This window comes from Fragaria vesca, linkage group LG7 (genome assembly GCF_000184155.1).
Source record: "Fragaria vesca subsp. vesca linkage group LG7, FraVesHawaii_1.0, whole genome shotgun sequence".
Lineage (NCBI taxonomy): Eukaryota > Viridiplantae > Streptophyta > Magnoliopsida > Rosales > Rosaceae > Fragaria > Fragaria vesca.
This window is the reverse complement of record NC_020497.1, coordinates 6,848,535-6,861,614: the sequence shown is the minus strand read 5'-3', so window position 1 is coordinate 6,861,614 and position 13,080 is coordinate 6,848,535. Positions and strand designations below refer to the sequence as shown.

The following is a 13,080-nucleotide window of genomic DNA, read 5'->3' as shown; positions in this document are numbered from 1 at the left end:
ATGAAATATTCCGTTATTTAATATAATTAATATATATTTACTATTTGGTACCTCTTTTTACATATTATTTCGTCTAATTTTTGCTATAAATTTTTGGTTATCATCGTCCAATTTATAATCAAATGATTATTGTTATATCTCAACTCTAAATCACCAATACAAGTTTTCAAAATTCACAAGAGCACAACTGTAGAAGTACAGTAGCTATTAAATATAGATAACTAGTTATTCGATAAAACATGTCATGATAAAGATGCAGTATTTGACAATATGATATGCAAGATCAAACTAAAGCTGATAAAGATGCAGTACTTGACAATATGATCTGTAAGATCAAATTAAAGCTGATACGAATACAAAAAAAAAAAAAAGACAACCAAAATGAATTAGTGGAGAAGAATTAGGGTTAGAGGAGAAGACATGTTTTCGAAAATTTTAGGGTAGAAGACGTTGAAAAGAATATTTCTAGCGTGATTTTTTTTTTTAATAATAGATGTATGTTTTGGTCATTTAGCTTACCTATAAAATCTCAACAGAAACATAAAATAGTAAGGGTGTGTATTAAGAGATTAGGGGTGTGTATTTAAAATTTCTCCAAGTTTACCTCTAATTTTGATTGAAATGCATATTTTCTTGGAAATTTTGTCCAAATGTTTTTTTTTCTAAGATTGGAAAATAATGCCACCTAATTAGCAGAAAGATGGATAAGATGTAACGGGATGTCGTTATATCTACTTCAAAACAATATAATTTATTTTAGTTATATGTTTTAGCTTGTCATTTTTAAATAAAGTCAGCTATAGACGATATGAAATTATCAAGATTGTCTTATATGTATTTCTCTTTATATGTTTACTTTTACTTTTACGAAGACAAAACGAGTTTTATTTTCGCTTTTAACAAAATAAGACTTCATTTCATTTTTACGAAGACAAAATGAGTCTCTTTCGCTTTTAAGAAGACAAAATGAAGTCTTATTTGTGCGGAAGTGGTTATGACATGATTTTTTTATTGAATAAACAACTCAGATGTTATAATTAGTCTATAGTGAGTCGAACTTACTAGCTCTTGCATACGAATGAAAGATTATCTCGACCAACCATAAAGCTTCAATGAAGCAATTTGAGAGATGTATCAGCATCTTCCATGTTTCTCATCATATGCCTGACAAAGAACTTGATGAAGCAGTAGTACCAAAAAATTTGTAGAATTAGCCTGAATTCTAAGACTGTGAAGAAGGTTGTGTATATTTCTAGTGCTGCAACTGTTGCTTATAGTGAAATGAATAGAGATATGGTGGATGAGAGTACATGGAATGATATTGAATTGCACACGTCTATGAAATTATTTGGTAAGTTTTTTTTTTTTTTCCATTAGTTAGAAAAACTCATATATTATAACAAATTTGTTATGTAGTGAGTCGAACTCACGATCTTTCATTTACAAAGGGAGATTTATGCCACTAAACCAAATGATATTGGACATTTTAGAAGTTCATACTGTATGTGGCTGCTAAGACTAAGGCAAAGCAAGCTGCCTTTGAATTTGCAAAAAAGTGGACTAGAATTTGTGACATTGATCCCTCCACTTGTCACATCCCGACCCTTATATTTTTACCTTATTTACTAGCGTGATTATAATAAGAATTTTACCGTCTCGATCTTTGAGTAAATAGTTTAATTTGTCCCTAGAGGGGTTTCGGGGACGATTATGTGCGGAGGATTATTCGTATGAGGAAAATACGACGACGGTAAAAATGGTAAATTTTAGCTAGTAAAAGGTAATTTTTATTCGGGTATTATTTTTCGGGGTGTTTTTATTTTGGAAGATTGGGTTATAAGTGGTGTGGACCGGTTTGGGCCAAGCCCATACATTTCTCTCCCCTCACTTCTCTCTTTTCCTCCCGATTCTCTCTCCTCCCACCCGATTTTCTCCTCCCTCCGCCCGGAAACTTCACCACCGCCGTCCGCCGCCGTCCGGCCACCACCGACCGCCAGACTGGTCCCGTTCGGATCCTTGCCTCTTCCTCTCTCATCCTAGACCCGTGCACGCGTGCGGAACGCCGCCGTGAAGGAGCGGTCAACCCCGAAAGGTTCGACTGCCGGAAGGGGTTTTTCGCCGGAGCTCCGTCTTCCGGCCACTATAGGTCGTGATTTTTGGCTCAACTTGTAGCCCTCATCTAGGTGAGTAATCCCTCAAAAGGTTTCGGCTAAATTCGATTTCGTTAGGGTGGTTTGTATAATTAGAAGTTTTAGGGATTTATGGATGTTTTTAGTCGATTGCCCTAGTTAGGCTTGGAATTGGTATTTGTGCTAGTTATGAAAGTTGTAGAGCATGATGAGAGGAAGATGCTGTTAAAATTTCATAGGAATTGGAGGTCGCCGGAGCTGGCCTCCGGCCGCCGGCGCCGCCGCCGGTTGGGAGATTTTAATGTTGTTAAATTTGGAATATTAAGGGGAGTTTATTGAAGTGAGTTATGGAATTTTTGGATGAGTTTTGGATAGGTTTATGAATTTCCAAAGTTAGTATTTTTGGCGGTTAATTAATGTAGAATCCGGCCGTAGGATTTAAGTCGTATTTTGGAGAGGTTGTATTTACGACTGTTGAGTATGATATTTAAGTTCGGATTATTCCAATTTAAGATGATCGAAATTAGGCAATGATGAGCGTATTTATGGCTCTCGGGTAATTTTGCCTATTTTGATTAAATATTGGAATTTTGGCTGGGAACTTAATATTATATTTGGAACAGGTCGTGAGGAGGTCGAGCTGACGAGGACCCAGATCGACATCAGGCTTATGCCTAATTTGTAAGTGGACTTTTGTTTTAAATAATATGCATGCGAAATAATTTATGTTGTTGGAGAATAACCGAAATTGAGAATTTCGGTGAGTATATATATATATATATATATATCATATGTGGATGATTATGAGAATAATATGTATATGAGAGAATGCTAGCTAGCTATACGTGCTTTTCCACCATACTGAGGTAAAATTCCATTGTGGTGCAACGTGAGCGTTAGACGCAATCGTTGTAGCCCTGTATAAAAATAATAATTTATATAGGGGATATGCGCGTATATTTATACACCGTCTTTTCCACCATAATGAGGTAAAATGCCATTATGGTGCAACGTGAGCGTTAGACGCAAGCGTTGTAGCCTTGTGTGAATTTACTATTTGTTTTAGTTGTTTCAAGAAAACTCGTACAAGGGATATGACGAGTGTAATACATACATAATTTATTTTAGCCTGAGAGGCTGTATTTTATTGAGCGTTGGAGACTGGCCGGTGCCAGTCATGAAATTCCAGTTTTCGTGTTGAGCGTTTTGAGCTGTCGCATGCAGCATATTTTCTTTTCTGTGGAAAAGTAAAAATTGGGGAAAGCATAAAGAATTATTTCCTTTATTTTATTTTTGTCCACTCACTCTAACGGTTTCAAATGTTTTCCCCTGGGCCTTTCGTTTTAAATTGCCCAGTCTGCAGAGTTCCGGTTGGATCTAGTAGGAGGCGAGGCATAGTCACCCGCATTTCTGCCAGTTTTCATCAGTATGTTACATGTTCAACCTACTTGTGTTTTCTTGCTTCCGTTTGTGTTTAGTAGCTCTGAATACTTTAGGATTATTGTATATTATGTGATGTTTGGAAGTGTTGAATTAAGAGTGAAATTTGGAATTTTCGAGTTAGGGTTGTCCATCTGCAAGGGAGATTTTCTCAATCTTTTCAGTAAATTTTCCTTGGAGGTGGTCCCTGCACGACTTACTCCGGGTTTCAGGGTGAAATTTGGGGTGGGTCGTGTCACCACTAGTGACCGGTCCATTTATAAAACTCCCTGGCTCTGTGGGCTTTGTCTTGTCCATGATTTTTGGTAAATAAGTTTCGCTTTTACAAGTTTAGATAGTCTAACAGGGCTCAGGAAAACGAAAGCTCCTCGTCATTTCAGCGAAGAAAAGACAACACCTATCTATGACGACGAAATGACATCATCACAACCATAGACCCTCGATGTTTCAGAAATTGGTAAGATTGTGTTAATCGCATATGTTAACGGTCTTATTGGCAAATTTGGTGAGCAACTGCAAGAGAAGTGTTCAGATCATATTGTTGGCGAGGAAACTACTTGGGTCAGACTGAAAGACCCTATGAAGGTTGCCCCTGTGGAGGTTGTCGGGAAGGTGCAAGTCAAAGCGGAATTTCAGATGAAGGTACCCGTGGGCAAGGTGGCGGTTGCCATTGGAGCATTCAGTGGTATGCTGATAGCCAAGTTGGTCGATTTTATCAGCCTTGGTGGTGGCGACGATGACAACAACAATGATGGCAGTGGGGACAACAACTAGAATTTAGATTAACAGTGTGCTAATGTGAAATATTTCCTAGAAACTTATGTCACAACCCATCTAGTCGGAAGAATGTTATTATCTCAAACCTTTATGGAAGCAACTCTGATTACACAGGTAGGACTATTTCTTTTGGATACACTAGTTCAGTAAGAATTTAAATCTAAATTTTCTACCAAAAACAAAAAGTCTAGATAGTCTAACATGTTTTGTTATTATGAACTTCATACGTTTTAATATGTATGCAGGGAATGAATATTGTTATAACCTTCTTATAGACCAAACTCTAGTACACATAGATGATTTGGTTAGTCCACATATCTTTCTTTTTGAAAATCCTTATGCAAAAGGGAGGTACATTTGTTCATCAATTCAAATATCCTTGGAGGAAATGTCCATATTTCTCTATGCAAATTACCTGAATTTCATGTACCAGCAACTGAGTGAGTAATCCTTTCTTCAAATGCTCTAAATTGTATCCATCCTCTTCTCTCACTTTTATCTTAGGTTATGCCTATTGATATCTGTTTTGTTCTTCCTCTTGGTGGTATGCAGTTAAAAGCTCGTGGGTGGCCCGTCAGCCCTAGTGCTCCAAAGCTTGGCCCGACCCATAAAAAACCCATCTTGCACCAGCCCATAGGGCATGAGGTCAGGCTAAGACGGAAGGTTCAAAGCCTAACCTGACCCACCACATGCCTATTAAAACCCGCCCGGTTCGGCCCTAAAAAACCTGTTTTAAAGTCGAAACATTAAGGCTGGGTCCAACCCGAAACCAATGAGGCAGATGCACTATTCATAAGCTTTTCCTCCTCTTTTGTTGTTCCTGCTCTAGGAAGCCATCTTTTCAGCCAACTCAAAACACCAACGATCTAAGACAAGCTCTTGACTCGAAAAAGATGTCAGATCCCCAACCACCCCAAAACCGGTTAGAAATTGACTCGATCCGGGTCCCTCTTTGCAACTAAGTGCCATTGCATGAGATAGACAATTAGCTAGGGACCAATCAACTTACGCCCCCCGGAAAAGTAAAAGACTGAACTCCTCTATGGCCAAGGCCATATCTGAGATGACGTTTTGTTGTCTCGAACCGACCCGAAGACCACTAGTCCAAATAATACTAGGCTTTTGTTTAAATTTTTGTAATTAGAACTATTGAATTTAAAGAAAATAAGAATACACGTACTGTTGTAGGCAAATAAAAATAATTGAATACACGTCCAATAATCTTTAGGCCATACACGTACAGAAAAGAAAGGAAAATTCTAGGGGAACATGTATGATGTATCAAGCCATGAAAACAGTGCACGCCCAGATATTGGCCGCTCCCAACAGTGACTTTGATCCCCTCGACTACCTGGGGTGTCATGGGCCTTGGTGAGGTCACAGTTTGTGAACAATTCCAAGGCTTATTCTGTCTACTTCTGTGTTTTGTCTTCTATACAAGGCAACTTTGTTAGAAGAATAATCCGTATCTAATTATTATGTATCACTTTCATCGTTTATTCCTTGCCACCCTAATTGCATATTTAACAGCTTCATGAACTCTAGTATTAACACATATGCTTTGGGTTTGAAGGAGCTAGAAAAATGGAGGCAGAAAAGGGGCCAGTTTGTGTAACAGGTGGAGCTGGATTCATCGGCTCATGGTTAGTTATGAGGCTTCTGCAAAACGGTTACACTGTTCGAACTACTGTTAGACCTGACCCAGGTACAATTTTTACATGCGAAGCTATATGAATAATCCAGAAGTCCCCACTCTAATCTTGCCAGGAAATTTTTTTGATCGGTTAGATTTCTTTAACAATTTAGACTTTTATCGTCTAATAGTTGTCTAATATGATATCAAAGTGCTAGCTAATGTAGTGAGACATTGAACATGAAAGTTATAATTTTTTCACTTTTCGACCGTTTTTTATTAAGGTTCGAAATGAGCATCATAAATTCATAATATACTTTTATTTAAGACAAGTCTCTTGATCGATTATATAATGAATTTATGATATGTATATTGTCTGCTCATTCCGTCATTTTAGCTCATTTTGTAACATATAATTAACAAGTAACGTATGCACTGCACTGGTGTATCATATTCACCAGAATGCAAGAGAGACATCAGCTACCTCACAAGCCTACCAGGAGCATCAGATAAGCTTCACATCTTCAATGCAGATCTAGACCAACCTGAAAGTTTCAATGCAGCAATTGAAGGATGCACTGGAGTCTTCCATGTTGCCCATCCTAATCCTCTGAAAGAACAAGATGAAGAAATTGTAACCAAAAAATCAGTAGAAGGCACTCTAGGCATACTGAGAGCCTGCCTGAAGTCCAAGACTGTAAAAAGGGTTGTATACACTTCTAGTGCAGCAACAATTTCTCATAGCGGAACCAACAAAGACATTGTGGATGAGAGTACATGGACTGACGTTGAATATCATAGGTCTCTGAAAGTACGTGAGACTCCATATGTGGCTGCAAAGACCAAGACAGAGCAAGCCGCTCTGGAATTTGCTGAGAAAAATGGATTGGAAATTGTCACTTTGATCCCCCCATTAGTGATTGGTGGATTTCTCTGCAATACACTCCCCAGCTCTGTATATTTGTTCCTATGCATGATTCAAGGTATGTCTTATGACAAATTTTTATTGAAAAGTAGTCTAAAATTAAAGAGAATGTTAAACAGTCTGACATGTTATATTATTCAATAGACTACTAATCTGTCACCGTTACGTTAATAACAGTATTTGCGAGTTTAATATCATAATATCCCCCAATGTACCTATAGTAATTGGACACAGAGCTTAAGCCACAACTCATTAGGCCAAATACCGTTATATATATTATATAATTCATGTACATTTTTTTTTTCTCTGCATGCAGGAAATGAACATCTGTATGGATATCTGAAAAACAAAAGTATGGTACACATAGATGATTTGGTTAGTGCACACATCTTTCTTTTCGAAAACCCTGATGCAAAAGGGAGGTACATTTGTTCATTAGCTAAGGTATCCTTAGAGGAAATGTCTCGATGTCTCTCTGCAAAATACCCTGAATATCAAATACCGACAGCTGAGTGAGTAATTTTACAAAATATATAAGACTCTCTTCTCTAATTTCAGTCTGATACATGCTAATTATCTATCAGCTGATTGGTCCCATTATTTCCACTTGGCTTACAGTTCCTTGAAGGGCATTGAAGGTCACAAAATGTGTGGGTACTCATCGCAGAAGCTCCTTAATTCTGGGTTCAAGTTTAAGAATGGGTTAGAAGACATGTTCGATGGAGCAGTTCAGTCTTGCAGAGAAAAGGGATTTCTATAAATAATCTTAACTTGGCAAATTGTACTGAAAGTCGGATTATAAGTATCTCCATAAATGGTGTTTCTACTGGCTTACTACAATCAATGGAAAATGCTACTCCCTTCTTCTTACCCTTGGGGCCAGCCGCAGCTCCTACACTGTCAATTATCTTCGGCAACCCACACACAAATCAAACTCACATCTAAGCTCCCCAGCAGAAACAAAACCACTATATTCCAACATCATAAAACCATATATGATGCAAGAACCAAATCTAACAATAACTTGTTAACCAAAAAAATTTAACAATAACTTTCCCGTCAGTTGATTTATAGCTTGACAACCCCTAGCTAGCACATCGCACAATCTAATACACCAGAAAGTCTACAGCATTAAGCAAACTCACCTGGCAAATCATGTCAAGCATACTAAACTAAAAATATAAAAAACTTGCACAAACCACACCACTGACAATTCCTCAACAGAAAAATAAAGCCAAGAACGATGGTGGTTGTACAAATTAACCTGTATTAAAACTGCATATCAAACATTTTAAAACAAGAACCTGTGCTTACTATGTTTTAAAAGTGAAAGAACAAGATACAAATAGGTAAAAGAAAGAACCTATGCTTACTCCGTCCTTGCTACTTGATAAGAAATGGCATTGCAGTGGTCAAGCAAAACAAGCACTTTCTACAAAAGAATCCATTTAGTTGTAACTATAACCCTCAGTTCCGAAAACTTTAGGATCGAACGGAATCATTCTTGACCGGTCAATATGAATGTTCTCCTTGAGCACAACTTCCCCGCATCTTTTAAAACCATATATGCCGACCGACCCGAACCGCATATACATTGAACAATTTAGTCCACGACTCTGCAACACCATACTGTCGCATAACCCAAATGTCACAACCCCGATCTCCAAATTCATAATTATAATGACTAATCAAAGTAAGAGAGTATCTTGCTATGGAGCAAGAGTCTTGTCGCAAAGCTTCCGGTCCCATCATCTCGCCAAATTCTTCTGTTGCCAGCTTGAAGGTGCCGATGACCATGTCTCCATCATTGTAATTACCATAACAGGCTTCAACCGTGTGGAAAGTGCCATTAACAAAAACAGAACGTCCAGACCCATCCTGAAAAGCCACAGGTATGACCGAAGCAGTAAGACTCTTCCAGTATCCCCTGGCTAAGGAGTAGACCTGAACCCAGGTTGTGAAGACCTCGTCGTCTGAATCATCATCATCTTCATCTTCATCAATCACTACTCTCAGAATCTTATAGTCAGTGGAATGTGAATCATAGCCAAAGCCATGCGTTATGTGCCTGTCATACTTGTCTAAGGTAGAACAGAGGTGATTTAGGCAACATGACAACTTTTCGAATTGATGAGACATACCATGATATTTCTCAAGACATAGCAGCCAATTACTAGTTCCGACCGCACTCAGACTGGAAACGGGTTTATTTTCCAAGAAAATGACCGGAGTTGGAAGCATGGAGTGTTCACCGAATTCTGTTGCCAAACCCAAACGGCTCGGCTGAAGATTTCACTGGTTACAACGGCAAAACCTATGGGCCTGACGGGCCTTTGCACTCTATACAGTATATGGAAATGATAGATTGCAAAAGATTGAAAGAAGCTCCTGGTATTTGATATTATCGCCTGCCAGTTGGAAAAGGGAATCGGCCAGAGACTTGTTGGTCGTATTCTCTTTTTAAATTGAACACCAGCTTGCAAGGGAAATATGCTTCCTGGTCAATGGTCATATAATAATAAATATATCACTAATTAATCACCGGGACAAGCCTCTCAGATTTCTTTTCTCTTTTCATATGAAACCCACATCTAGAGCTAGCTGCCGGAGCCTGGCCTGAACCTGCTAAAGTAAGATCCGGTTTGCACGTAAATTAGAACATAGTTGATCGATGGAAGAGGAAAAAGGTCCAGTTTGCGTGACGGGTGGAACTGGATTCATCGGCTCATGGCTCGTTATGAAGCTTCTGCAAAATGGTTACACTGTTCGAACTACCGTTAGACCTGACCCAGGTACATGTTATACTTACTCTCGGACTCTCGTAGATCTATATATTTTTTTTGGTTTTTTTGGTCAAAAAAAATATATAGATCTACGAGAGTCTCACTCTATCCAGCTATTGATCAAGAATGCAGTAGCTAGCTAATATTAATTAGGTTATTGTATATATGTACCTTTCACTAAGGGATCCTTTATTTGGTATTTATATGAGGGACGGGGTTTATACCAACTTTTCGATCACATATTCTCATTTTCACAGTTCACTTTATAGGTCTATATGAGTAGATTAATTTTAGAAATTTTCAGTTAAAATGGTGATTGTTAAGGTTTCGAACTAACTTAAAGTAATAAACGGATCAAATCTGCCAAACTTGGACCGTTCATGTTTATAATCTTAAATCGGAGTTTTGAGCACCTTAATGATCACCATTTTTGTTGAAATTTTGCAGAATTGATCTACATATTATAACCTAAAAGCTGAACGGTTAAGATCGAAAAATGTGATAAAAAAGTTTGTCAAATGCTCAATTCCTCATATAAGTCACAATAAATGATCCCTTAATAGAAAGACCATGTTTATATAAGAACAAAGATATATCATATATGTATATGTGAAGGATTCGATTATTTCCTCTATCTCTTTCGATCATTTCTAATCTAACACCCAAAAAGTTATAAATTTTAACACATTTCTAAAGTTCTAATCTTCATACATCTATTGCTGTTTAATATTGGTCAGAATGCAAGAGAGACATCAGCTACCTCACAAGCCTGCCTAGAGCATCAGAGAAGCTTCACATCTTTGATGGGGATCTGAACCAACCTGAAAGTTTCAATGCAGCAATCGAAGGATGCACCGGGGTCTTCCATGTAGCTCATCCTATGTCTAACAAAGAACTTGATGAAGCATCGGTAACCAAACAATCTGTAGAAGGAACCCTAGGAATATTGAAAGCTTGCTTAAATGCCAAGACTGTGAAGAAGGTTGTTTACACTTCTAGTGCAGCAACTGTTGCATATAGTGGCAGCAAAAAAGACATAGTGGATGAGAGTTCATGGAGTGACATTGAATATCATAGGTCCCTTGGAATATTTAGGAGTTCATCATATGTGGCTGCTAAGACCAAAACAGAGCAAGCGGTACTGCAATTTGCGGACCAAAATGGATTGGAACTTGTTACTCTAATCCCTCCATTCGTCCTTGGTGGATTCATCTGCAAAGATCTTCCTGGTTCAGTAGAGTTGATCATATCTATGATGTTCGGTAAGTATTAGCATGAACTTTTATTCTGGCCAAATAACGACATTATCACATATGAGTTAACAAATGTTGTTCAACATTCTCTCAAGTTTATAAACTCACAAGTTAAATGTTGCATGCAATATGTTGTTGTGGTAAGTATATTGTCAACTTGTCATCGATTGATTATTGTGGAATCTAGCAAGTTTATTGCTCAATTTTTACCAAGTACCAACATATTATTATGTCACACTGTCAGTTTGAATATATATGTTGATGAGCTATGGTATGTTGATTAGCTAGAACTGACACCGTACATAGTGAATTAGAGATCATGGACTCATGGATTCAAATCTAATTGTCATATGTAAAAGTGTATTGAGTTAAAGAATTTTAATAAAATAAAAATAAAAAACTACTATGACTGATAGAGGGAATATTATTTGATCGAGTTCTTATTTTTTGGATGCAGGAAAAGTAGACAACTTCACACAGCTTCGCAAGTTAAGTTTGATACATGTAGATGATTTGGCTAGAGCCCATATATTTCTTTTCGAACATTCTAATGCCAAGGGGAGGTACATTTGCTCTTCAACTCCAACATCAATGGACGAAATGCACCAATTTTTTTCTGCAAAATACCCTGAATTTCACATACCCCCAATTCAGTGAGTAATCTCTCATCTTCATCCCAAATAGATAAATTGATAATTAAATTCTACGTTACTGAGTAGTGACCTTCGTATTGGCTTGCATGCAGATCACTGAAAGAAACTTACAAAATTTGTGGTTTCTCATCGATGAAGCTCCTGAATACTGGATTCGAGTTTAAGCATGGTCTCGATGACATATTGGATGGCGCAATTCAATCTTGCAGAGAAAAGGGTGTTCTAGAAAAGCTCTTTGAAAAAATTGACGCATGACTGTTTGGCGACTATCAATTAAGTTTGATTGTTTGAAGCTCCATTCAATACTCCTCCTCCTAGTGTAACTCTTTTCCTTTTGAGGGATGCATATATTAAGGTATCCGAATTATCAAGCTAATTAGAAGACAGATCTTACAGTGGTCTGACAGTAGTTTGCATCCAAGATTGATGTTCACAGCTACGTACTTTGATGCTCCAAATTATATGGACTACGTGTATGTTTTATCTATTAGTTTTCATTTTGGTTTGTACAATAGATGGGAATACCCTATTCGTTTTTCTCAGTTTTCGTCTCGTATTGTTTCTTATTCAAACTATGTAATTTTTTTGTTTTTAATTAAAATAAAATCCGGGCGTGAGGCTGAGCCTCCCAACTAGGCTAAGTTTCAAACCTTTATAAAAAAAAAAAACAAAAAAAAAACTCTATTCAATACTTCATAAAATTAACTTGTACTTTGTTAATTATATGTGTTGCATGTCAATTGACACAAATATATGCAAATGACTAATACTGGTTTGACATATAGAAATGTACGTTATAATATCTCAAACATTTCCATATGTCAAACCACGATTGATAACACATTATACGTACGTTTGGGTACGATCTACAAGATTGATAACACGCTACTTAGTATGATACTGTTAAACGCACGACTCGCAGATAAGTAGTTAATATGTATTCTTAATTAGTTGTTATGTATTCCCAGCTGAACATAAGAAATCACGTAATTAATAACAAAATTGATAAAATCTTTGTAATAAAATCATTGATATCTTTGTAATGGAAACATATATCTAAAAGAATAAACCCGATTTCTTTTTTCTTTTTAATCTTAGACTCCCACACTTACATTAGTTACATATATCATATGTCATTAAGAACAAAAAATTTCATCTTTACGATGTTGGAATTATAACTTACCGACACGCATGTTACATCTCACGGGCGACATATCGATCCGTTGTCTATGTTTTTGCATGTTTCTTATTCTTTTCGGTTATACATAAGAGAACGAATGACTGGAAGACATCAGTTTATTTCATATCCAGTTTTTCTATAAACTGGAGGTACATATTATCCTGTGATGTGCATCGATTATCATTTATGAGAAATTTTAAATACACACCCCTAATATCTTAATACACACCTCTTACTTAATACACCACTTATCAAGTTTTTTATTTTAGTATTATACTTAATACACATCCCATACTGCATAAAATGC

General features: G+C 37.0%; 2 protein-coding genes across 2 annotated transcripts in view; one reads left to right on the top strand and one right to left on the bottom strand.

The window, feature by feature from the left end:
* The window catches only part of LOC101296910, a 53,338-nt gene that overhangs the window by 5,973 nt on the left and 34,285 nt on the right, over positions 1 to 13,080 (bottom strand). Inside the window, exons 7-8 of the mRNA XM_004308400.1 lie at positions 8,483 to 8,985; positions 6,525 to 6,589 (exon numbers count right to left, since the gene is read on the bottom strand). Of these exons, the coding sequence (XP_004308448.1) occupies positions 6,525 to 6,589; positions 8,483 to 8,985 (568 nt within the window). The remainder of the gene's footprint in view (positions 1 to 6,524; positions 6,590 to 8,482; positions 8,986 to 13,080) is intronic.
* On the top strand, positions 9,448 to 12,174 carry LOC101296034 (dihydroflavonol-4-reductase-like). Its single transcript, XM_004306878.1, has 4 exons — positions 9,448 to 9,696; positions 10,425 to 10,949; positions 11,398 to 11,503; positions 11,686 to 12,174. The coding sequence occupies exons 1-4, from the start codon at positions 9,576 to 9,578 to the stop codon at positions 11,846 to 11,848; spliced, it is 915 nt and encodes a 304-aa protein (XP_004306926.1). The 5' UTR covers positions 9,448 to 9,575; the 3' UTR covers positions 11,849 to 12,174.